Below are 24,909 nucleotides of genomic sequence, written 5' to 3'. Positions count from 1 at the left end.
GAGAATTGTTTTCATAAGACATCTTATATTGTCCTTATAACTGAATTTTCTAGAATGATATTTGATTAAGGAAATAAAGCATAAATTTTGTTTTTTCCACTTGTGTAGTTTCTAGGAAATTAACAAAGGAACCTCTATTTAAAGAACCACTGATTCATTGCTTTTACTATTGCCAAAATTGTGACTTAGATTTTTAATTTCTTCATGGTCTCTGTATCTATTAACTTTACTGGATCCTTTCTTACAGGTACTTTTTGTTTGTTTATATTGTTTTGTTTTTATTTTTGCTGTTTCTTTTTTTTTTTTTTTTGCTCCAGCCTAGAACAGTGACCATTTTTTTTTAATGTTAATCAGCCCTTTATAGGTGTGGACTTCTGCATCTTAGGGTTCAACAAGTTACAGGTAAAAAATATTTGAAAAAAAATAATTTGTGTATATTGAACAGACTTTTTTTCTTGTCATCTTTCCCTGAACAATACAGTATAGCGATTATTTATATAGGATTTACATTGTATTAGATATAAAGGTACTTTAGAGGGGATTTAGAAAGGGATGTGCTTAGATTAGAGAAGGACAGTGTCTCCTGCATCCTCACATGTGAATATGATGCAAATATGATGTCATTTGTTATAAGGAACAGGAGCATCTGGGGACTATGGTTATCTGTGGGGGGGCAGGGGCAGCAAGGGTCCTGGAACCAATCTCCATAGGTGCTGAGGGAGAGCTATAATTTTGTCTAGCCAACAATTTCTGTCACTTACTTATTCTTTTTATTTTTACATGTGTTTTAATTTTCAACTCTTTTATTTTACATAATAAGTACTTTTTGAGGCTCTAATCTCTACTATGCATGGTATAAAGGAAACAAAATTGGCATTACTATCAAACACAAACATAACTATATTAACATTGTGGGATATCACATTCAGTTACATCTGGCATAGTTCATATTCTATAGAAAGCACTTAATAATTGTTACTTTCATTATAGGTGATACAAATATTTCCTTCCATTCTCTCATTGGATTTTTTCTAGCCTTTTTTATTGGTTCTTTTTAGTTATACATAACAATAAGACTCATTTTGACATAATTATAAAAGCATAGAATATAATAAGTTCTAATTCAGTCCCCAGGATACTCTTCCCCTCCCATCATCCTTCCTTTAATTCATTTCCCTCTATTCTACTGATCTTTCTGCTCTTTATTTATAATTTTATTTATTTATTTATTTTTAAATTTTTATTTTTTTATTAGTTGCTCAAGACAATACAATAGAAGAAGATTACCACTAAACAAGGAAGAGAGGTGGGAGGGAATGGGAGGAAGAGGGGAATTGCACGGAAGATGGAAGGAGACCCTCATCATTATACAAAATACATATATGTTGATGTAAGGGGGAAGAAAAAAAAGAGAGAAATGTGTCACAGTAGTTTGGGTAGAGAGAGATGATGGGAGGGGAGTGGGGGGGAGAGGAGATAGGGAGGGCAACAGAATACAACAGACACTAGTATTACTGTAGGTATATACGTGACTGTATAACCAATGTGATCCTGCAATCTGTACATGTGGAAAAATGAGAATTCATACTCTCATTGGCTTTTTGATCATCACATTAATATATATGAAAATCAGAAATCCTTATTTTAATGGCAGTCCCCTTTCTCAATATGTCCTTTTATACTTAGTGATTTTCATATACTTGTAAAGAACTTTCTTATTCCCACATTATGCTCATATTTTTATATTATCTTACACAGCTTTATTGTTTTATCTCCCTTCCTCCAGGTATAATCTACTTGGAATTTATTATTTTTGAATACTATGAAATACAGATCAAGGTTAATTTCTTCCCCTCATGGACACCTAATGTATTCAGTTCATTTACTAAAAAGATCATCCTTTCCTTACTGTTCTGAGGAACCAAACTTTTCTTAAAATAAGTATCCAGATAAATTCAGATCTGTTATAGGACTATTTATTCCAGTTCCTGGGGTTTCTGTTCTTGTTGTCTTAATGTCTTAGTGTCCTCATGCTGTTGTATCAAATACCAAAATCTGGTGGCTTATAGACAAGAGACATTTATTTCCCATAGTTCTAGAGATTGGGAAGTCCAAGGTGAAGAGTCAGCAAACTGACTATTGAGGATCTGTTTCCTAGTCCTTGGGAAGGACAGTGTCTCCTGCATCCTTATATGTGAAGGAGCTATCTAGTGCTCTCAGGTGTCTTTTATAAGAGCAATAATCCTATTAAGGTGACTTAATGACCTTACTCAAGACCACTTCCTTCTACCTTTACTTTGGTATTTGGATCAAAGCACAAACACACCATATCATTTGATTACTAAATGTTCCTATTAAGTCTCATTGAGTCCTCCAGCTTTATTCTCCTTATAAATAAAATTGATGGCCTGTTGTTTTCTATTTGTATTTCTATTTGAAATTTAGGATTACTTTACCAAATTCTGAAAAATAAATTTTGGGGGAGTGTGTTGAGATCCTGATGGATCTGTAAATCAAGTGGTGAAGAACTGACATATTTAAAACACATGAGTCCTTCAATTCACATACACAGTGCTGTGCTGGAGTCAGGCAATACTGTCTCAGGAGAGTTGATCGGACACATTGGGAAGCCATTGGGAGGCAGAGGAGAGGTATTATAGAGATTTGTTTGACATATTAAATATTATTATTGTATTTTAAGTCCATTACAAAACCATTAGCAGGTTTGAAGGAGTGGATTTGTGGATATGATTCAATTTCTATTTTTCAAAAGAGTTTTCCAAGTGATGTGTGAAGAATAGATGCAGTGAATCAAATGTAGAAGTGGAAAGGCCCATTACAAAGCTTCTCATTCTAGGCAAAAGATGAGATGCATTTGCTTTAAGATGGTGGCATTAAAATTAGAGATGTATGGACAATACAAGCTGTATAGTAGAAGATTTTCAGTAACTCTAAAATCATTTTTATAATAAAATATTTTAGTTGTAATAATTCTGCAAGTTGCTTACAGAAAGATTCTGAGACTAAATGAGTCATGTACATATAGAAATGCACAAGTTCATTTCCTTGATCATCTCCATTTCTTCTACCTGCTTGAGTGTATAAATATGTCTTTGTTCTTGATATTGAGATACTGGGATATTAAACACACAAGGAATAAAGCTAAAAATGATTTTTCATTGAGATGTATGTAATATAGACAAATTAACATAGTGACCCTACTGATCATTCTCTTAACTGTCTTAACTCATATGCTCTGTGATTTGTAGGACTCCAAACTTATATCATTAGCAACAACTAATGATCTGAACATAAATACAAATTACAATTCCCATTGACTTAATGCTAAGATCAACTAGGTACTGTGTTAGATGTTCCACATATTTAATTCTAATTCTTAGTAAGACCTTAAACAGAACTATCCCATCTTATAAAAATTAGAACTGGATACATTCAGAGAAGTTAGCCTGCCCAAAGTTGCCCATTTAGTAAATGACAAAGCCAGAGGCCAAGCTCCATCAAATCTTTTGCAGACAATTATATCCCCAGTGACTTGGATAGCTACTGGCAAGTCTGTTAGGGCAGAACACTCAATAAATATGTCATGAATGAATGAATATGACTGTTTTCCTACCTATTTCCTATTAATAATTCACATTTCTCAAAAAATGGTAAAACTTTCAAATTAAAATGGGTTTAGTAAATAGCGGATTTAAACTTTGTATATCTAGCAACTGTACTTAGGTTAGAAAGTGGCAAGAAACCAAGTTAATAAAAGGAAGAACAGGAGAGTTGGTCTCAAAATATGAAGAATTGCTTCTTTAATACTTTAAAAGCCTGTGTATAGCCTAGTGTGTCTTAATGTTTCATTGTTTCTTTTTCAAATTGATAGTTAAAGTAGGGGTGTAAACTTTTTTTATTGCAATAGCACATTTTTATATAATTGTTTATATTTTTCCTTTTTAAACATTGGGCCTAGGAAAGAAAAAACATGCCTTACCTCCTAAAGTAATATGGAGAGAATAACTTTGAACCAAAATCCTTTTAGACTTATGAGTTGAATGCCAGTTTTATTTCTGTTTCCCGTGCCTTTTTATTTGTGTGTGTGTTTTTTTTAATGTGTCTTCTAAAGGTATTCCATTCTTCATGGCCTCATTTACCCCCATAAAGATTAGTTCTAAAGGCAGATGAGGATATTCACAACATCACTGTTTAAAAAATATTAACCGCTTTATTACTGATTTGGTCAGTTCAGCCTTTACCATAATTTATAGACCTTCTACCAATAGATCTCATTACAAGGACCATGAATTCAAAATCAAAATGATAGAATTATTTCTGATGAAGATGACAGACCATAATTATTCCTAAAACTTTGTACTTTTAGGAGAAATGGTATGATAATAAAACATGGTCAGTGGCAAGCTATGCTATGTTTTAAGATCTTCTTCTTCTGTTTCAATCTGATAAATCTTTTCCCCAGAAATACCACAGATGGCTGGTACCTGTATGCTGACAGTTCAAATGGGAAATTTGGTGACCTGGCTGACATCCTCACTCCTGTTATTTCACTCACGGGACCAAAATGTACCTTGCTGTTTTGGACTTACATGAATGGTGCCACAGTTGGGTCTCTCCAGGTACTGTTTAGGCAATAATGTGTCCCTAATTCTCTCTATGAACATGAATACTGCATAATTTAGTGTCATTACAACATAGTTTTATAACAAATGGAAATGGACAATTATTAGCACTTGACTAGTTTCATAATGGTATAATTGAGAAAAAGCTTTAGCCGAATCTGACATTAGTGGTTGGTAGATAATTTTATTTCTATTTAATTTATGACTATCTGTGTTGTACTCTCCAATAGTCTCTTTCAAATTTTTTCTTTGAGGAAAAAAATCTCAAACTGTTTCAGATTTATAAAATGTTTCATAAATAGCAGAGACAACTCCCATATACCCTTCAGTAAGAGATTTTTTTTCACAATTGTACCAATGAAGTCTTTTACAGCAAAAATATCTAATACAAATTCACATATTACATGAAGTTCTTTCTTTCTAGTGCTCTTCAAGTGAATGATTCCTAACCATTTCCTTTATGTTGTTTTAAAAGAGTGTATCTATCATTTTGTAAGTCATCTCTCAAGTTGGATTTACTCAGTGCATATTTTGATGTAAAATCACCAATATTATGTTCTTTTTATCACTTCTCATTAGTAATAAATGTTTATCAAACCCGTTAGTTTTGTTTCCTTTATTAATATTTTGTGGAGAAACACTTAAGGGTATATAAAATCCTGATCTTGACAATTTCACTCACTAGATTTTGCCTCCATTAGTGCTTTTTGCCTAAATTATTTTTACTCAAGATTATTGCTTACTTGTGATTTTCTAACTCCATTACTCTATCTACATTTGGAGTTTCCTTTTCTATTGTAAAGAAAAAAATATTCTCACTTCTCTGTTTGTGCACTTTGTTTTATATTAATATGACTAATGAGTTCCTATTTTATTCAATGCGTTAGTCTATTATTTCTTTGATCCTACATTGTCCCAGATTACGTCACAAGAGTCCCTTTAAACTGGTCTCCTTATCTCTTTAACAAGCCTCATTATTCCTTGAGCATTTTCTTCCTTTCTGACCTATAAAGTCCAAACTCATTTTTATCCTGCTGTTTCTCTGGAAGTAACTATTTCTGCTTAGCTTTGTGGCGGCTTTTGGTAGACAAAGATATACTGGCAAAATGGAGAGATTTTTCTAGAATATTAATATGGATCCCTAAGTCCTTTTTTTTTTTTTCATCCTGGACATGTACGAGTACAGGATAGGGTAAGATTCCATGGGTAATGTGCATAAACATATATATATCACTTACACAGAGAAAACGAACTAGTTTTAGTAGCATCTCCATTCAGACTCATTTTCATAGCCTAGGGGCTGTTTTCTAGGCAGCCATGTCTGAAAAATAAATCCACAAATCCCAGAATTATTTACCATGAGTAGTTTTAGACCAGGACAATCTTGCTAAAAGCAAGCTATAAAGACTCTCTTCCTTTCATATGCTGTTAGTTTATTTTGCCAATTAAATTTGCGTTTAGCACATTTGCTACAAGATGAGACTTAGGTTACCTACCATTTCTTCCTCTATACAAAGAAAGAGAGACTGCCAACCTGCTGCTTAACCACTTCTTTTCTAATAGGTTTATTGCAATATTTATGCTGAGAATTTCCTCGTCCATTTATTATTGATTATTTTCTAGAACTTTCCTGGCCATTATCAACTATCAGTTTTCTAAATAACATAAACATTTTAAAAAATGCTATTAGATTTTTTTTTAAATCGGAAACAATAAACTTATAGATTAATTTCAAACTCTATGGCAGATTAAATGTTTTATAAAAAGTAGTTTGAAAGTATATTTGTATGTATATATGCCTGTGTGTGTTTTATTAATTTAAAAGTGTTCACATAGTCTTATGGATTATAATTTATGTTTTTGGTTTACATTGACTTTTTAAAATTGATTTCATCCAAAACAATCAAAATAGCCTACTATAGAGTTTTCATTAGTAAAACATTATTTAGCTGGTGTAGTTTGTGGGTAAGATTAATGATCATAAACATGCTTTTATCTTTTCAGAATAAGAACTTGTATTAGTGAATGGAATATTATGAATTAAAAATTTATAAACTAACAGATAATTAAAATAGCAATGATATCCTTATTTTTATGCTTGACCTAATAAATAACATTAAGTGTTGTATTATTAATATGTTGCTTGAATGCATAGTAGTTTGTACTACTGTGATAATCGTACAAAGATGATATTTTACTATATATTATTATTATTTTAGGGAGTATCAGGGATTGAACATTCGACTACTGAGCCACATCCCCAGCCCTATTTTATATTTTATTTAGATACAGGGTCTCACTGAGTTGCTGAGTACTTTGCTTTTGCTAAGACTGCCTTTGAATTCACTATCCTTCTACCTCAGCGTATTGAGCCACTGGGACTACAGGCATGCACCACCATACCTGGTTTCTATATATTATTTTCAGTATTTTTCAATTATCATTTTATTTTATTAGTAAGAAATTATATTTTTTGATTTTGGTAATATTTTTAATTATCTTGAATTTTATAGACCAAGAATTTGGTGATTTTTTTTCCTAGCAACATTTACTCTGGAAATTCTAATCATATAAAAAAATTCATGTGATTTTAGGTTAAAAAATTATAATATCATTAAAAATAATTTTCACTTTTAAAAGTCAACTCCATATATGTATGATATGTTAAAAAACATTCAACCATCATGTATAACTAAACAGAACAAATAAAAAAATAATAAGTCTAAACCTTCAAAACTATATCTGAATAATTCTTTAGTTGTACAAATTGTATTTTTAAAAAGTATGTTGTGATGTAATTAAATAGGCTGTATTAATTGATTATTTTCAGATGTAGAATTATTCTCCTCTTTCCTATTATCATCGGTTACTCTCTTGATGGCTTATTTAGTGTCATTCTAAAAGAAGATTCAAAATTATTTGTCTAATGAAACTAATGTAGTTTTTTCTTTGGAGTTGAGAGTTAGTACTATGTTACTCAGTTTTCCATCATTATAACAAATACCTGAGATAATCAATTTATAGAAAAAAGGTTTATTTTTGTTCCATTTTTGGAGGTTCCAGCCCGTAACCAATTGATCCCATTGTTTTGGGGTCAATAGAGAGGGAACACATTATTTCAGGAGTGCATTGTAGAGCAAAATGTCTCATTTCATGGCTAGGATACAAAAGAGAGAAAGAAGAAGGTGCTGGGGTCCTTCTGTCTTCTTCAAGGGCTCTCCTCACCAGTGATCTAAGACTTTCCTATAAGTCCCACCTGTTAAAGGTTTCATGACCTCTGGGGTGTCCTTCCGTGGAATGGGCTGGCTGAGAAATAAAAGCTAAGAAAAATAGAATGGCAAAATAACCCCAGTACACAGAAGGTAGTTTCAAAGCAGGAGTAGGGCAGGCAAGCTGACCAGACAGGTCCAGATTCTAACAAAGAAAGGCGCCCACTTCTGCTTTATTTATATGGGGGGAAAAAATCAAAGAAGTTCTATAGGACGTTTTTCACCAAAATAGGATAGAGGTGGGGGCAGATAGGCTGCTCAGTTTCTAACAGGTTACTCTTATCTTGGATGCAGCTGCACAAGACCTTTCTAGCAGAGCAGAGGAGAAGGTCATGTACATTGGGCAGTCTGTCTCCGTGGGAGTGCCATGGGAAGTTCCCAAGGCCAGACCTGTCCCCTCGCTGGCTTTGATGCTAAAAAACATCCTTACATTTTTCAAGGATAGCTTCCCATGTGCTTTAACACATGGACCTTGGAGGGACATTTAGGTTCAAACTATTTTGCAGGTACTGATGAGGATTTGTTCTTTTAAATGCTGTAGAATAGGGAGCTCTTACTTTACAGTGCTGTGCCCATATCACTCATTCACTCATTTGTGATGTTATAGTTAAATAGCTCACACTGTAATGTCACTGCCTCCTTTAACTATTTGAATAAGGAAAGTCTTTCTCAGCAGAGTTTTTTAGGAAGTAATTTCATATTATTTTCCATTTAAGTATATTATTTAATATATAAGATGTCAACTGTTAACTGCTGTCAAATTTTATACAACTAATGTAGTTGAGTTCCTAATAAAATAGTTCCCAGATAGCTTAGTACTTGACTGACAGATATTCATGTACACCTTTATTGTTCAAAGCTTTTGAGATACCCCGAGGGCACATTCTTGCACCTTCATAGTCAAAAACAAATGAAAAATGTCTCATCTTTTCTCTTAGGGACTTGAGGTAGATATTAAAAATTTTAAGAATAACTAGGAAAATTCCACACATTTAAAATTTATCAAGACACAATATTTCAATACCTATTACTTGATTTATCTCCTCAGGTACTCATCAAGAAAGGCAATGTGACTTCTAAAGTGTGGGCTCAAACGGGGCAACAAGGTGCACAGTGGCGGAAAGTGGAAGTCTTTTTAGGCATTCATTCCTACACACAGGTTTGTAATCCAATTAGCTTTGTCAAGAGAGCCTTTTGTTAATTTTTCCTTTCATGCTAATTTATTTTCTCCACTTAATCTCAGTCTTCCCATTTCTAATTTGAGGCATTATGTGAAGGCCCAACATTTAACACTCCATATGGTACTTTCCATAAGAAATTTACAATTCTAGACAACTCTAAGTTCTCCCAATTAGACAGACATACTTCTAGGAACATTTAATTTGAATGGCAACTTTCCTGTACCCCCTAGTCCACTTCTCACATATAAAGAACACCTCCCTTGATTCTGAAAATAAATTCTCAAAGATCGTGGTATAGTTGTTCCAAATGTGACTTGAAAGGCAATTTTCTGAAAACACTTTATAGGATTGAGCCTTATTATATGTAAGGTTTATATAATTCAAAATTATTTGGAGAGTCATAATATTATGTTATGCTACATTTGACTTCAAATAGATTACAATAATAATAGAGGTTAAGACATACAAGCTATATTAAAATTCAAGTGGGACATAGATTAAAATGTTTCCACTTAAAATAATTATGTGCCTAGATATTTGGTACAAGTTTTATTTTTTATGGGTTATCAAGCAAACGAGAGCTCCAGGGGCCATAGCTTTCATGGGCATTTGCTTGGAATACGAGGCTTTGCTGGTAAGATTTGTTAAGATTTGGATTTGCAGAGCAAGAATCCAGAACTATTTATTAGGAGGACATTTTCTTTTTGTCTTAACTACCTGGAACTTAATTTGACGGCATTAAAACTACTGGACTCTAGATAGAAGGGATAAGATATTTACTAAATATTGTAGCACAGATAACCAAGGTATGACTATGAATGTTCAGTAAATATATTTACAGGCATGAGCTTTCTCTGATAGGTGAGCCCCCTTCAACTTGGATGGAAACACAGGCTGGATAGGGTAGTTTATATTGATATAGCATTATGTCCAATTCCCAGGTGATATGCATAATAAAAATCCCATGACTTTTTCCTCTTACTGTAGTATACAGTTTCTTTGTGAATCATTTGTAGCTAATTTAGGATATGAAGTCCAATCTAAACATGTAAAGATTGGATAGCAATTTAATGCTCTTATACAATATAAAATTTATTGTTAAAATGAGTCTAAATATTCAAGTGGAGGCAAGAAGAATCCTTAACAAGAATATGCAGAAGGTTCTGCTGCCATAAGACACAGACTTCCATCCTAGGCAATAAATTCTTACTTAGTTTTGTGCACATGGAACGTTTATATGATAACATGTATGTTCATAATAACAAAGGGGAGTTTCAGCAAGTGGAATCATTTATAAATTTGGCTTTTTGAAAATCTATAATTTTCACATATTGAAATCTAATGGAAGAGAAGTAGACTCAAGTTGCTTGAATCTTTAAATATTAATAGCTCATGAGTACTTGCTTTTTCATATTACTCACTGCTGCCCTTATTGAGCATCTACTCTGTACAAAGTGCATTAGAATTCCTGGAATATACCGTGATATATTATCACACTGTTCACAATTCTTCTGTTCTTACAATAATCATTTCCATTAGCCTCAGAGAGATGAGTGCTGTAACCCTGAGTAAAAGCATAAGATAAAGTAAAAAATTGCATACTTAAAGCAGAAGTTGGAAGTTTGTATGGTTTTTTATCTAAAAACTCTTATATTCGAACAAAATCTTTCATTGTAATAATTTTGTAATCTGAGCACTTTTATATTGTACTTAATAAATGCTAGATATATTTTCTATGAATTTAAAAATATTGACACATTTTTTTTGTCCAATAATCCTATGAAGTACATATTATTAACACTATACCTTCATCCTACTGATAAAAGTACAGAAATGCCTGAAAGTTAAGTAACTTGACCTAGTTATTTATAAAGTACCAAATGCAGAGACAGAGTTGAAATGTAGGCAGGCCATCTGTAATCCAACTGTTCTTCTATATTGCCTTTCAAATTTTATTAATATATTTGACCTAGATTTTACTCTGCCTGAAAGGAGCAGTACAATTGCTTATTTTAAGAACATTTAAGAGTCAATCTTATGTCTATGAAATTTCAACCCACACAATAAAAAAATTGAGAAATAATGATTCAATCATTTGAACGTGATTGACAACTGAGATTGGAATGGGATTAAAGCAGGTAAACAAATTAATTGTGAAACACTCATTAGTTACTGCACTGTGATATTCAGAAAGCATAATGTCACATTTAAATTTTTAGACAATCCAGATAATAGAATATCTTTTCACTTTGTGTATCAATTTTTTTTTCCAGTGCTCAATTTCACTTGTAAGAGAGTTGTAGTTCCTATCATTTTCTTCTAGTTAACCTTTTAATTCCTTCTAAGCTCCTCTTCTATTTCACAAATATATTGATCTTTTCTGGCTCATCTACTATGAAGAACAATTTTCCTTTAGGGAAATTCAATATTCAAAAACTATTATGATTTTCTTTTAATAATGTGAAACATTATTTCAATGACTCTGTCTCTTCTCACCTTGAAAAGAAGACACTCATGTTCACACAAATATAAAAACATCTCATTTTAAGGAAAAACTAAAATTCCTTCTTCCAAGAAATTTTTTTTTTCAGAATTGGTTAAAATTTGTTTAGGAGATTAGTAACAGTAAGTAATTTGTGCAAAATCAATAAGGAAAATCTTTACTTCTTGTTCTGACTTAAAAATATTTCTTACTTTAGCATGTCCATATTTAGCTTGCAGTGGAATTTAAGAGAAACACTGAATCAATTATTCGGAATTCTGAAAATAAACAATATGTGACTCTTCATGTTCTCTGAAACAGTGTTCTTTGTCATTCCAAGCAATTAGGTATTGTTACAAACCAAAGATAGATTTTCTGAAAATTTTAGTTTCTCTTATTATTTTTTATCAATTCTGATCTATTGAAGTATATACAAATGGAAAACTGCTTTTAAAAAGTAGCACACATGGGATTCCATTCATCACATACATTAATCAAAGGCAAATCAAGATTGCTTCAATTCCAAATATTTGGATGATTTTAGCAAAACTCATGGCCTTGAGGCTTGATGTCTTTTTAACTCTCAAATCCTCTGGGGTGGCTAGATCTGAAGAAGAGCAAAAACTGAGCAAAATAAAGGATGTGCTTGTACATAATTTCTCTTGGTACTTTATTAACCTTTGATCCTCCTGCTTCCATGTATGATGAGGCTCTAAGAAATGAGCAGGTCTAGTTTTGGCACTGGTAGTTTGTTATGACTCCTGCCAGTTTTCCAAGCTGTATGTCCTAACCATCTAGACACACAACAGTGTTGCACATCTCACAGTCTTAGGTGTTGAGAATGGCAGAAACCTTTGATGGTCCTTAAGTTTCCTGGGTCACTTTCATTATGGAGGTATTTTTATCAGACTCAAGTTTGATGTGCTTGATCTATTTGTTGCTTCTATCTTTTGAACTTCTTGATTGACAGTTTCAACTCTAAGTGACTTTTCCTTTTTTTTTTTTTCTTTTTAGATTGTCTTCAGGGCAAAACGTGGTGTCAGTTACATAGGAGATGTAGCAGTGGATGATGTGTCCTTTCAAGATTGTTCCCCTTTACTTAGCCCAGACAGAAAGTGTACTGCTGAAGAATTCACGTGTGCAAACAAGCAGTGCATCGCAAAGGAGAAGCTGTGTGATTTTGTGAATGACTGTGCTGATAATTCAGATGAAACTACTTACCTTTGCCGTAAGTTCAAGTGTTCTGTGTCCTTGCTTATGCTTTCATCTCCCGAGTCTTACTCAAGGTGGTGTGTTCCTTGTTGAAATTTAAAGTGTAGGTACATCTCAGTAAGCGAATCCAGGTGACGTGATTTATCTGTTTAGATACATTCCCTTCTCCCTTTTCATACCTAATTTTGAGCCATAATTTATTTCAAAATAATTGATGGCTTTTGTGTGTATGTATGAGGTAATTGGAGTTAAATTGGAGTTAAATTAGATTGCTATGTTCAAAGAAAAACAGAACAGAAATAAGTATTTATTATGTGAAAGAAATTAGCTGGAAAAAAAGAAGCAAAACATCCATCAAAGTCAATTCATTTGGGGTTGGTGAACCTCTGTACTTTGAAGCATTTCAGAGGGTTGTCATTTCTGTGTGCAAACATAGTTGATAAGCTGATAAACAAAATTACTCTGATAATATATCAAATGGACAAAGTGATCTCCCAATGAAGATTTAGATCAGCTATGTAAAACCATTGCAGGAGGAGATCAACTCAGAACAAATGCTACCTATTAAAATACCCTCCACTAAATGGACCATATGTGCTCATCCTGGTAAGCCTATAAAATGGTGTAGCACAGTCCAATCGCTGCTTCATTTAGTTGCAAATGAGGTGAATATAAATTGTCAAGATGAAGGTTGACAAGTTATTCCACTATTACTTATAATAATATCTGAGCCAGGATATAGCAGTGTGGTTTTATTTGCTTCTTGAAACCAAACTTAGGTTAGAGTTATCAAAAACTACTTCAGTATAGCAAGAGCTCCTACTTAGGTAGAACTTTTAACTTTCAAAGCCCTTAACTGATCTCCACTTGATCTGCACAGAAGCCCTGAGAGGTAAGTGGGCCAGATATTAATTATGCTTTTCATAAATGAAAGTACCAATAAGAATGGGTAAGATTTTTTTCAAAACTTCCTACAACTAATGCTAACAAAGTTGGTCCTAGGACCCAGGTGCTTTGATTTATGATCCTTTGCTGTGCCCAAGCTACCATAATACTTCTGTGTAAGAATCCAATGTTTAAAAAGATAATGAAGTTCTCTTTAAATCAAATAGCTATTTGTTCCTTGAATTGTGAGTCTTATTTCTTATAATATCTATTTTTATCATATGTAAGCTCAGCAAAATACTTGGTTTATCTTGAATTTTGTACTAGCATTGATCTTTTCCATCAAATACTTTCTGCTGCGTTTTAGTTAACTTTGCATCAAATGCTTATACAGTTATTTCATTGCCATTTTAATTACAATATCACACAGATCTATTATGTTGTTAAATAAATCAGATGTTATGCTTTAGATTTTTATTTGTAATGTTGCTAGGTATCTTTCACAGAGATGTAATTAAATGTGATTTTCAGTACTTTAGTTTTCAGTACTTAAAATATCAATTCATTTATGGCTAAATTTTTCTTTTTATATTTAGGTTCAGGAGTCATGAATCATTCTTGGTTTTTTCTATTTGGGAAAATATGATGATGACTAAGGGTATCAGAATTGTATTGAAAAATTTTGTCTTAGTAATTGTTTTACAAAAACATAAGGACTAAACTAACTTAACCCTTTGGAGGGAAAGTTGTACCAGAAGGTGCTTTGTGGTGACCTGAATTACAAAATCTCTCTATTTTTTTTTAGACCTACTTATTTCATTAACACTGGTGCAAGGAAGCTGAATTACTTTCATACACTGCATAGAAAAAGGAAAACTTTTCCAACTCCTTAGAACAAATAAACAAAAGTTAGAAATGAAAACCTAAAAGTGACCTCAATTTTGACAGTGGTTTTTATTCCATAAGAATCTTTATTTTAATTTAGCATTGCTTATTTTTATTATGCACTTGAAAGATCAACCAAATTCCCAGGGTACTGGTCTTAAATGTTATGTTTTAATTATAAAGTGGCTAGAATCTGCTATTGGAATTATGAGTGGTGTTATTATCCTGCATACACTATAAACTTTGATGTTCTAATTAGACCCAGAAGAATATGAAGAAAAAATTAAAAGAATTACTATAGCAACTGAAATTTGGCTAGCAACCAATCAAGTATTTGGACTTAATGTCTACTCTTTCTTTCTTTTGTTTTGTTATTTTTCTTTTATTTCTTTCTTTTTGAGAATTCTAAGGTTGAACATGTATCACAACTAGAGAAAACTTTTGAAATATGATTAGGTAGAAATGTACAATCTGGAAATGTCAGAAAGAATGAAAAAGAACCTTTTTTAAAAAGCATAGACTTTGGTGGAGGAGAATAAAACAATCAATTATAAAAGTACTTGCTGCTTTAATTTTCTATAGATCGATGTAGACTCTAAAACCAAAATCTATCAGAAAAAAATGAATTTTTATTTGTAATTTGAATAGCATTTCTAAAATACAGGAGATATTGAAAATGATTTGTATAATTGGAACTATAAAGAACTGTAAATATTTATTTGAATATAACTACTATTGATATAAAGACTCATTTGGAGAATAACCATTTTTGGTTTTGTATCAACTTTATTGTTGATTTATAATTAAGAGTATTTTAAGCAATCTATGAATAATTTAATTCTGTATTGTGATGAGTAAAAATGTAGGGCATTTGATTGACATAGTTGGTTAGTACCCTGAACCTAATGAAGACATACACACACACACACACACACACACACACACACACACCCCAACTGCAGATATCTATTATTTTTAAACACAAATATAACATCATAAAAATAAAGGATCTTTTTAAGTATTAAGCACATTTCAAAATCTTTGATGAATTAAATTATTATAATATTTGTATTAAATTGTATTTTAAATTAGGCTGGAAATTATTTACAAGACAATTCCTAGAAAATCTCTACTGGTGAGGATTTGAACATAGCTTTAATAACTCATATCTACCTCCCAAATCACAATAAAATTAGAAAATGTTCTGAAAGAGCATATAAAGAGTTATAAAATACTTCATAACAAAACCTGTGGATCTTGTTAAGTTAATACTTAGAATAAAAATTATATCCTCATATCAGAAACTATTTAGTAACACAAATTAATGAAAAAGGACACAAGTCCAAGATAGGATTTGAAAGACTGATAAGATTTTTAAAACCCTATCAATACTCAAGGGAAACAGAAAAGATAGAAATATAAAATTGATTTAATACATATTTACTAAGTAGTTACTACATGTCAGGCAATGTTTAAGATATCTACTATTCATTAGTAAATAAAACAAAATTTTTCATGAACATATATCATATATTCATGTTAATTAGAAAAAAACATACCATCCTTATAGATAGATAAATATTCAACCACACAGAAATACACACATATATAACATACAAACATATGTGTGTATGTATAAATAGCATGATAAGGATAGGCCTGGCTGAGAAGATAAATGAATTCAATGAATTCTTGAAAGAGGTCTGGGACTTGCTATTTTCCTTTTTAATTTTTCATTATAGCCATCCTACTAGATATAAGTAGAATCTAATAGTGACGTTAATTGGCATTTCCCTAATGATTAATGATGTTGAGCATCTTTTCATGAGTTTATTAGCCCTTTGTCTATCTTTGGAGAAATAGCTGTTGAAATCTTTGACCCATTTTTGTAGGACTATTTTATAGCTTTTGTTATTGAATTTTAGGACTTCTTTTTAATTCTGGATTTTAAAACATTGTCAAATATACATATTGCAAAAAAGGTAATCTTATTCCTTATTCTGTAGGATTTCCTTAACATTTTTTTATTATTAATAGACTTTAATGTTCTTGTGAATGGAAAGCACAGTGATTTCCCATATACTCCTTGCCTCTCTGCGCACAACCTGCTCCACTCAGCCAGAGTGGAAGAATTACTTTGGTAACCCCGTTCTTAACCAAAGTCTGTTGTTTATATTAGATTCCACTCTCGGTGCTATACATTACGTTGGTTTTGCCTAATGTATAATAACATGTATCCACTAGCATAGTATCATAAAATAATTTTCACTGTCCTGAAAATCTATGCTCTACCTATGACTGTTCCCTCCCTTTACCCCTGGCAACAACTGATTTATTTTAAATAGTGTTCATAGTTTTGTCTTTATATAATGCCATGTAATTGGAAAAATACAGTGATCAGAATTTTCAGAATATCTTCTATCACTTATTAATATGCATTTGAGGCTATGCCATTTCTTTCATGGCTTAGAGCTCATTTATATTAGCCAAATAATATTCTATTGTCTGAATGTACATTTTATTCATCTATGTACCCACTGAAGATCATCTTCATTGCTCCTAATTTTGGCAATTATAAAACTGTTATCAACATGCATGTGCAGAGACTTTTGTGGATATATTTTTAACTAATTTGGTTAAATACTAGGAAGCATGATTGCTAAATCCTGTGATAGAGTATGTCATGTGTGTGTTTTACAAATGTTTTCTTCTAGTCTGGCTTTTCTTCTAATTTGCTTCACAGTGTCTTTCATAAAGCCTTAGTTTTTAATGTTAATAAAGTATTATCAAGTATTTTTTTCTTTCAAGAATTGTGCCTTTGGTAATTGCATTTCCAAAACCAAAGAACACCTAGATTTTTTTCTCATATATTACTTTGTGGGATTTTTATCGTTTAGTGTTTTACATTTAGATCTACAATATTTTATGAGTTAATTTTTGTGAAAAGTGTGAGGTCTTTGTTTAGATTCCTTGTTTTGTATTTAGATGTCTACTTTTCTACACCATTTAGTGAAAAAACTATCCTTTCTCTTATTGTGCTTTTATTTTGTTTTAAAATACCAGTTGAAGATATTTTTATAACTCTACATTGAACATATAGCTGAGCATATTTTTGTACTCTGTATCCTCTTTGATTAATCTTTTACCTATCATCATTAATATTGTTATTTTGTGAACACCCTACTGTCTTGATTACTTTATTGTAAAACCCGAAGTCAAGCAATGTCAGTCTTTTGCCTTTGTTTTTCTTAACTACTATGATGACATTCTTTTTTTTTTTTTTTTGCCCCTCTATGTGAACTTTTAGGTTATCAACATAATACCTTGCTGGCATTTCATTAGGATTGCATTTAAAGACCGAATTGGTTTAGAACTGACTTCTTGACAACATTAACTCTTCCTGTCAATGAACATGGAAAATTTTCCATGTATTTATTTCTTCATTCCTTAATTTCTTTATTCAACATTTTTGTGGTTTTCTTCATATAAATAAATAAGGAATAAATCTTGTACAGGTATTTTTGGACATATGACTAAGTATTTCTTTTTGGGAGAGGATGCTAATATAAATGGTATTGTGTTTTAATTTCAAATTCTACTTGTTCACTGATGTTATATAGGAAAGCTACTGACTGTTTTGAGTATTAATCTGGAATACTACAACCTTGCTTATTAACATCAAGATTATAAGATTATAAGATTGTTTTAAATCTTGAAATTCCCAGAATTGTTTATTAATTCCAGAATATTATTGTTGATGATGATTTTTAAAGGTTTTCTACATAGACAGTTACATCATGTGGTACCAATGATAATTTTATTTCTTTCTCCACTTTTGATTTATTTTCTTATTTTATTTTGGTAGCTAATAGATCCAGTGTGATATTCAAAAGGAGCTTTGAAAGAGAACATCCATGCTTTGCTTCTGATATTAGGGGTTAAGCATCTAGAGTTTAGGGTTTTGTTTTTGTTTTTGTTTTGTTTTTTTCTTTTTTTACCATTAAATATGATATCTATAGATTTTTTGCAATTCTTTATAAAGTTGACTAAATTTCGCCCTCTTTCTAGTTTGCTGAAACTAGAAATTATTATAAATACATGTTGCATCTTGTCAAAGGCTTTTTCTCTGTTGATAAAATTGATATAATTAAGTGATGTATATTTGTCTTAATATAATAAACCATATTATTTGGCTTTTGAGTTTTGAGGTATCTTCCCAAACCTGGAATTGATTTCATTTTGTCAGGTATAAATTATTTTAATACATTGTTGGATACGATATGTTAATATTTTGTTGAGGATTTTGCATCTATATTCTCAAAGAAGTTGAAGAGACTCTTCCTAACATTTTTTAGGTGGCTTTTTATTAGCATTTCCTCTCTATGTAAACTTTTTGACTGTGTGTGAGACTTTTGGCAAAACTGATTCTAACATGTTCAGCTTGTAGCCTCAAGATGTGAGTAAAGCCCTGGCTTGCCTCAGATGCTTCTGATCTTCCATGATCCCTAAAACATGTTCTTTTTAGGCCAAATAATAGGAACACAGGGACTCCATCTCCACATGCAAAGATATGTCTAGTCCTTGCCTCAATAATGCGTCTGAATTTCTCCTTGACCATAACAAATCTTATACCTAGGCCCCAAATTAATGGGATGGGAAACTATATTCTTCCTAGATTAGACAAAACTCTTTTAAAAGTTACTCAGAGTGTTTTTTTGTTTTTTGTTTTTTTTCTGCTTTGGGACTTGTTCTCTGTTGTCCAGGCTGGCCTCAAACTCTTGGGGTTTCAGTGATTCTTGTGACTCTGCCTCCTGAGTGGCTGGGACTATAAGTTCATGTCACCAGCCCCAAATACAAGTATTTTTAAATACTTTCCTTCCTACTGGTATAATGTTCCTCAAAATAGAATTATTTTTTATGTCATGTAAGTACAGAATTTAACATTTGTGAAAAATCAAACTTAGCAACTCAAATCTTAGTCCTTAGACAAACAATATTTTGCCAGCATTCAGGCCACCACACTCTAGACACCTTGAATCATAAGCTACATTTTAATGAGATCCTTAGGTGATTCATATGTGCATTAAAATTTAAAAGCCTCCATCTAAATCATACAGAAATTTAAGAAAGCTTTCTGGTAAAGAGAAAGTTGCACTGTTTTATATTTATAATTTCCTTATCAACATGAACAAATATATCTTTTTAAAATTTCTTTTATTGGTTGTTCAAAACATTACAAAGCTCATGACATATCATCTTTCATACATTTGACTCAAGTGGGTTATGAACTCCCATTTTTACCCCAAATACAAATTGCAGAATCACATCGGTTACACATTCACATTTTTCCATAATGACATATTAGTGACTGTTGTATTCTGCTAACTTTCCTATCCCCTATTATACCCCCTCCCCTCCCCTCCCATCTTCCCTCTCTACCTCATCTGCTGTTGTTCAATTCTCTCCCTTGTTTCTCCCACAAATATATCTTAATTTTAATCATTGGAAATAATTTGGGTTTTATTGATTCAAATATTTTAAGTCAGATTATATGGGTATATTTGTATTCAGCTGTCTGAAATAATTTATTGAAGGTTCTAAGAATTTTTTTAAATGATAATTGATTTATTTGGCAGATGTTTTTTGAGCATCTATTATATGCCAGGTTTTGTTCTGGTTACTTGGGATACAAGGGAAAATAGATAAAAATCCTCTGTCCTTCATAGAGCTCTCCTTCTGATTGATGGCAATGATGGGGGACATAAACATAAAGCAAAATAAAATAGCACAGTAATTACAAAAAGTAAAAACAAAATAAATTAAAACAATATGTATATTTCATGGGGATAAGTTCTATTAGAAGAAATAGGGAAAATGCTTAGGGTGTGTATTACAATTTTAAATAGGGCAGCAATATAAAGTCTCATTGAGAAACTGATATTTGAATAAAAATATTAAAAAATGATCAAGCAAAGTGGTATGAGGTATATTTGATGGACTTTTTTAAAATTATTTTTTTCTAGTTATAGATGGACACAGTACCTTTATTTTTATGTGGTACTGAGGATCGAACCCAGGGCCTCACGCGTAAGAAGCAAGCACTCTACCACTGAGCTACAACTCCAGCCTTTTATGGACTTTTTAACAAAGTATATTTTCAAGATCAACAATTTATTAAAACACATTCCTTTTTAGGTTACCACCATATGAATAATTATGTCCTTTGGTTTTTATCAATGCATACGTATCATTTCACTACCCACTTAGTTATCCTTCAGGACTTTTATAATTAATTAATTTATTTTTGAGTTAACTCATTTTCATCCTGACTGCCTTCTTTTATTTGTCATGGTAGAATTCTCAAATTTTCAATTAAGAAGATGAATTGGGAAGTAGAAGGTATCATGATGGCATATCTGCTACTCTTTACTCAGAGTAAGATTATATTCTCTCTATATAATCTGTATATTTAAAACCTCTGTATTGCATTTAGTTCAATATTCCATCTGAAACTTTTTGTCATTTCAGAATTTTTGCTCAGTGGTGGCAAAAATGAATTTGACAGCATCCACTGTCCTCTGTGAGTGCCTGTGTACGTTATCCTTTATAGATACAGAGAAATTTTCACTTAGATAATTATAGACGCTCCTCCACTTAAACTGGGATTTCATTTCAATACATTTCTTATCATTTGAACTCCTTAAGTTGGGAATGCATTTACTATACCTAACATGATGTAGCTTAGCAACACAGTGCCCAGTAAAGTATTATCTGTTTAACCTTATGACTGCACAACGGACTGGGAATTACAAGAGAAGAACTTACTGCTTTATCACTAGCCTAGAAAATTATCATCTTACAAAATTTTGATCAAATTCCAAAATTTGAAATAGGGTTTCGACTGAATGTGTATATCTTCCACACATTAAAAGATTATAAAAAAGTTAAGTCAGATCATCCTAAATTAGAGACCCTATATTTTGGTCTTTGTCAATAAGCATTTAAAATCTAAGCATATATTTCATAATTAACATTCACATTACTTGACTTGTTAGTCCCTTGTTTCCTTTTCATTTATTTATTTGGTAAGCATTGGGTACCTCCAATATAATTGGCCCTGTGGCAAAAACAAAGAAAAACAAGATATGACTTGAATAATTTTGGAGCTCTTTGTCTAGTAATAGAGATAGATACATAAACATTCACAATTTGAGTGAGAGTGTTAAGTGCAAATTACTTCTAGAGGGGACAAAGGGAGATAATTAAGTCATATTCAAATACTAATCCAAAATAGGCTTGCATAAAAGTGATCCATCACCTTGAAAACAAATAATGTGTTTTCGAGGACTTTATTAACTATGGACTCTGAATCACTTGTTTTCTGTGGGAGGAGATTATGGTAGAAAAGGGGTCAGGTATCATAGTGTTAATAAGCCAGGCCTCCTGTGAAGGATCAGCTATCCTAAGCTTCACACACTTCTTATTGTAGGCTGCAGCTGAGTGACTGGGACTTGGAAGCCTTTCATTGTCTTTCCTAAATTATCCTTGTTCTTACTTGCCCAGTGTTTTATATAATATAGTATTTTCCAAGTTATGAAATGAGGTAGTCAATATGGAAGAAGAAATTTAGGTGTGAGGATTTTCTCTGGATCACTTATGGGCCAAATCAGATTTTCTAAATCTTTTATATATAGCATGCATTCTAAATTTTCAAAAGATTGACATTATCAATGCATTTTTTTTTACATATTACTTTATCCCAAAAACCTTTTTTTGTGTGTGTGGAAACAAATTCCATGTAGAATTTTTACATCTAATATAAATAAAAATGATAGCTAGCTAGATAGATATAGATATATTCTAGAATAAAAGTTTTAGTTCCAAAATTTTCTCCTATTTCTTCTTAAAGTTTCATAGTAATATATATCACATTCAAGTTTATGATCGTTTGTATTTATTTCCATATAAGTTATAAGCTTTAGGTTTAGGTCAAGAACCCCTTCCTTCCCCCAGTAGCTCTCCAATGAATAAGACTATACTCCCTTGGTTGGTTTAATTGCTTTTTCCTTTTTTTGTCAGAAATTAGTTCATTGTACTTTTCTGGAGCTATTTTGGGATTCTCTATCAGAATAGAGATCTAAGCGTGCTATAATTTGGCTATGTAATGCCTTCCAAAGGCCATGTGTGTTAAAGGCTTGGTCCCCAGTTTGGTAATTTGGAAGATAGTGGAATGTTAAGGATGAAAGAGTAGTGGAAGGTTTTCAGGTCATGGGTGAATGCCTTAAGTGGGGATTGTGGGATGTTGGTCTTTCCTCTCTCTTTGCTTCTTTAATACCATGTAAGTAGCTTTCTCTGCCGTGTTCTCTTACATGGTGTGCTACCTCACTAAAGGACCCAAAGCACCAGGATTGATAGAAAACTCCAAAACTGTGAGACAGAATGAATCTTTCTTCTTTTTAACATTCTTTATATAAGATTTTTATTACAGTAACAGAAAAATTCACTACCATAAAATGTCTTTTCTTCTACCAACACAACACAATCTTGATAACAAAAGCTGTACAATAAATCTTGACATTATTTAGTAATTACTCTGCACTTATGACTCTTTACAATTGTTTTGGTTATTCTAGTTCCTCTGATTTTCCAAATAAATTTTGGAAATATATCATCTGTATTTAGAAATAATATTAAAATTATTTTTTTGAGAATTGTATCAAATAAGAAAGTCAATTTGGGGAGAAACAATATCTCCTATCCATGAGTACAGTATGATTCTTCACTATTTTGACCTTTGATTTTTTTCATCAGTATTTTGTATTTTTAGCATACAAGTTTCATTAGTTTTATACCTCAGTATTTGATTTTTGAAGGCTTATGAATGGTATTACATTTTAAATTTTTTTCCATGTGCTCACTGATAGTATATAGAAATAAAATTATTTTTATGTCAATCTTGTGTCCTTGGACCTTATTGACTCAGAAAAGTTCTCAGATTTTTGCAGTAGAGATTTATTTTGTAGACAACAATGTCATCTGAAATAGGAACAGTTTTAATTCTTCCTGGCTGCTTTGTGTACCATGAAGATTTTGTAGAAAGCTTCAAGTGAGACCGTTTGAAATACAGATTTCTTTCTTAAGTATTTTTAAATCATTAGTTGTATTTTCATAGTAGCTACAAAATGACTTAAATTATCTACTTTGCACTGAATAATCTTCTGCTTTGCAAAGAATAGGTCTGTGTCATTCAAGTTGTCACATTATGGATATACAGATGTTCATAGAATTCCTGTATCATATTTTTTATATTATAGCCCCAGAGTCTATAATAGTCCATGTTTTACTAGTGCTATAATCTGTGTGTTCCCTCTTTTATTTGATATTATTTTTAAGTACAGAGTATCAATTAAAGAAAAATTGAGAAATAATACATGCAGCTATTACTACCTTATAAACAGTTTGTCAGAGTTTAGGTAAATGAATTATAAAAAGAGTTTGAGATGATCATGGAAGTTAGCTCATGCTCTCTTACATAAGGATCTAAGACTTCTGTGAAGGATTTAGTTTACTCAATTACAATTAAACTTGAACTTTTTTTCTCTGTCCTAGCACTTATTCCATTCTATTAAAATGTGAGAACTCCACAAGTACACATTTATTGACAAATCAGACTCAACATTTACCAAATTGCTGTTGGATGAATTGACAAATGAAGTACCCACCAATCAAGAAATCATTTCCCTAACCTTGCAGACAATAGATGAGAAAGGAGAAGAGAGGCCCGTTGAGACAGAATATACTGCCTCACATAAAAAGCTTTCTCAACTCTTGAGTACCCCTTCTTGTATAATTTTTCCTAATATTGAATCAATTTTCTTAGTATGAGTTTTTGATGATAATGTCTTCCAATTTGTACTTCTCATTAATAATAAACCCTAAGTATTAGAAACAGGTACCATCAATTAGACACATCACATCTCTACATATTCTCTTTTCTCATATTCTTAGTCATAGGGTTAGTAAAAATATTCTTGAATCCTTTAATATGATTTTACATGCATGGTCCTAAGACTACTGTTATCTGGTTTTCCTCTTATTAGATAGTTTCAGTTCCTAAATTTTCTCTTAAATATTGGAAATAAGTATTCAGAAAATGTTAGTGTAATCTGATAATAATTGTGATTCACATTATTATTCTCTCTCTGTCTCTGATATGTGTCTCTTTCTTTCTGTCACCTACCATAGATAATTGATGTGGCTTAAGAATTTTAGTAGTTTAGTTTTTATTTTCTCAGTCTTGTGCCAGTTATACGTAAGAAGGTTGAAGTGCTGATTGAATCAAGAATAGATTA

At 31.7% G+C, this 24,909-nt stretch overlaps 1 protein-coding gene across 1 annotated transcript in view; it reads left to right on the top strand.

Moving 5' to 3' along the window:
* Malrd1 (MAM and LDL receptor class A domain containing 1) overlaps window positions 1-24,909 on the top strand; it is a 610,752-nt gene that overhangs the window by 229,793 nt on the left and 356,050 nt on the right. Inside the window, exons 22-24 of the mRNA XM_078024684.1 lie at window positions 4,484-4,640; window positions 8,961-9,071; window positions 12,590-12,803. Of these exons, the coding sequence (XP_077880810.1) occupies window positions 4,484-4,640; window positions 8,961-9,071; window positions 12,590-12,803 (482 nt within the window). The remainder of the gene's footprint in view (window positions 1-4,483; window positions 4,641-8,960; window positions 9,072-12,589; window positions 12,804-24,909) is intronic.

This window comes from Ictidomys tridecemlineatus, chromosome 10, assembly GCF_052094955.1.
Source record: "Ictidomys tridecemlineatus isolate mIctTri1 chromosome 10, mIctTri1.hap1, whole genome shotgun sequence".
Taxonomy (NCBI): Eukaryota; Metazoa; Chordata; class Mammalia; order Rodentia; family Sciuridae; genus Ictidomys; species Ictidomys tridecemlineatus.
Note: the sequence above shows the minus strand (reverse complement) of the source record. Positions and strands in the feature narration are given on the sequence as shown.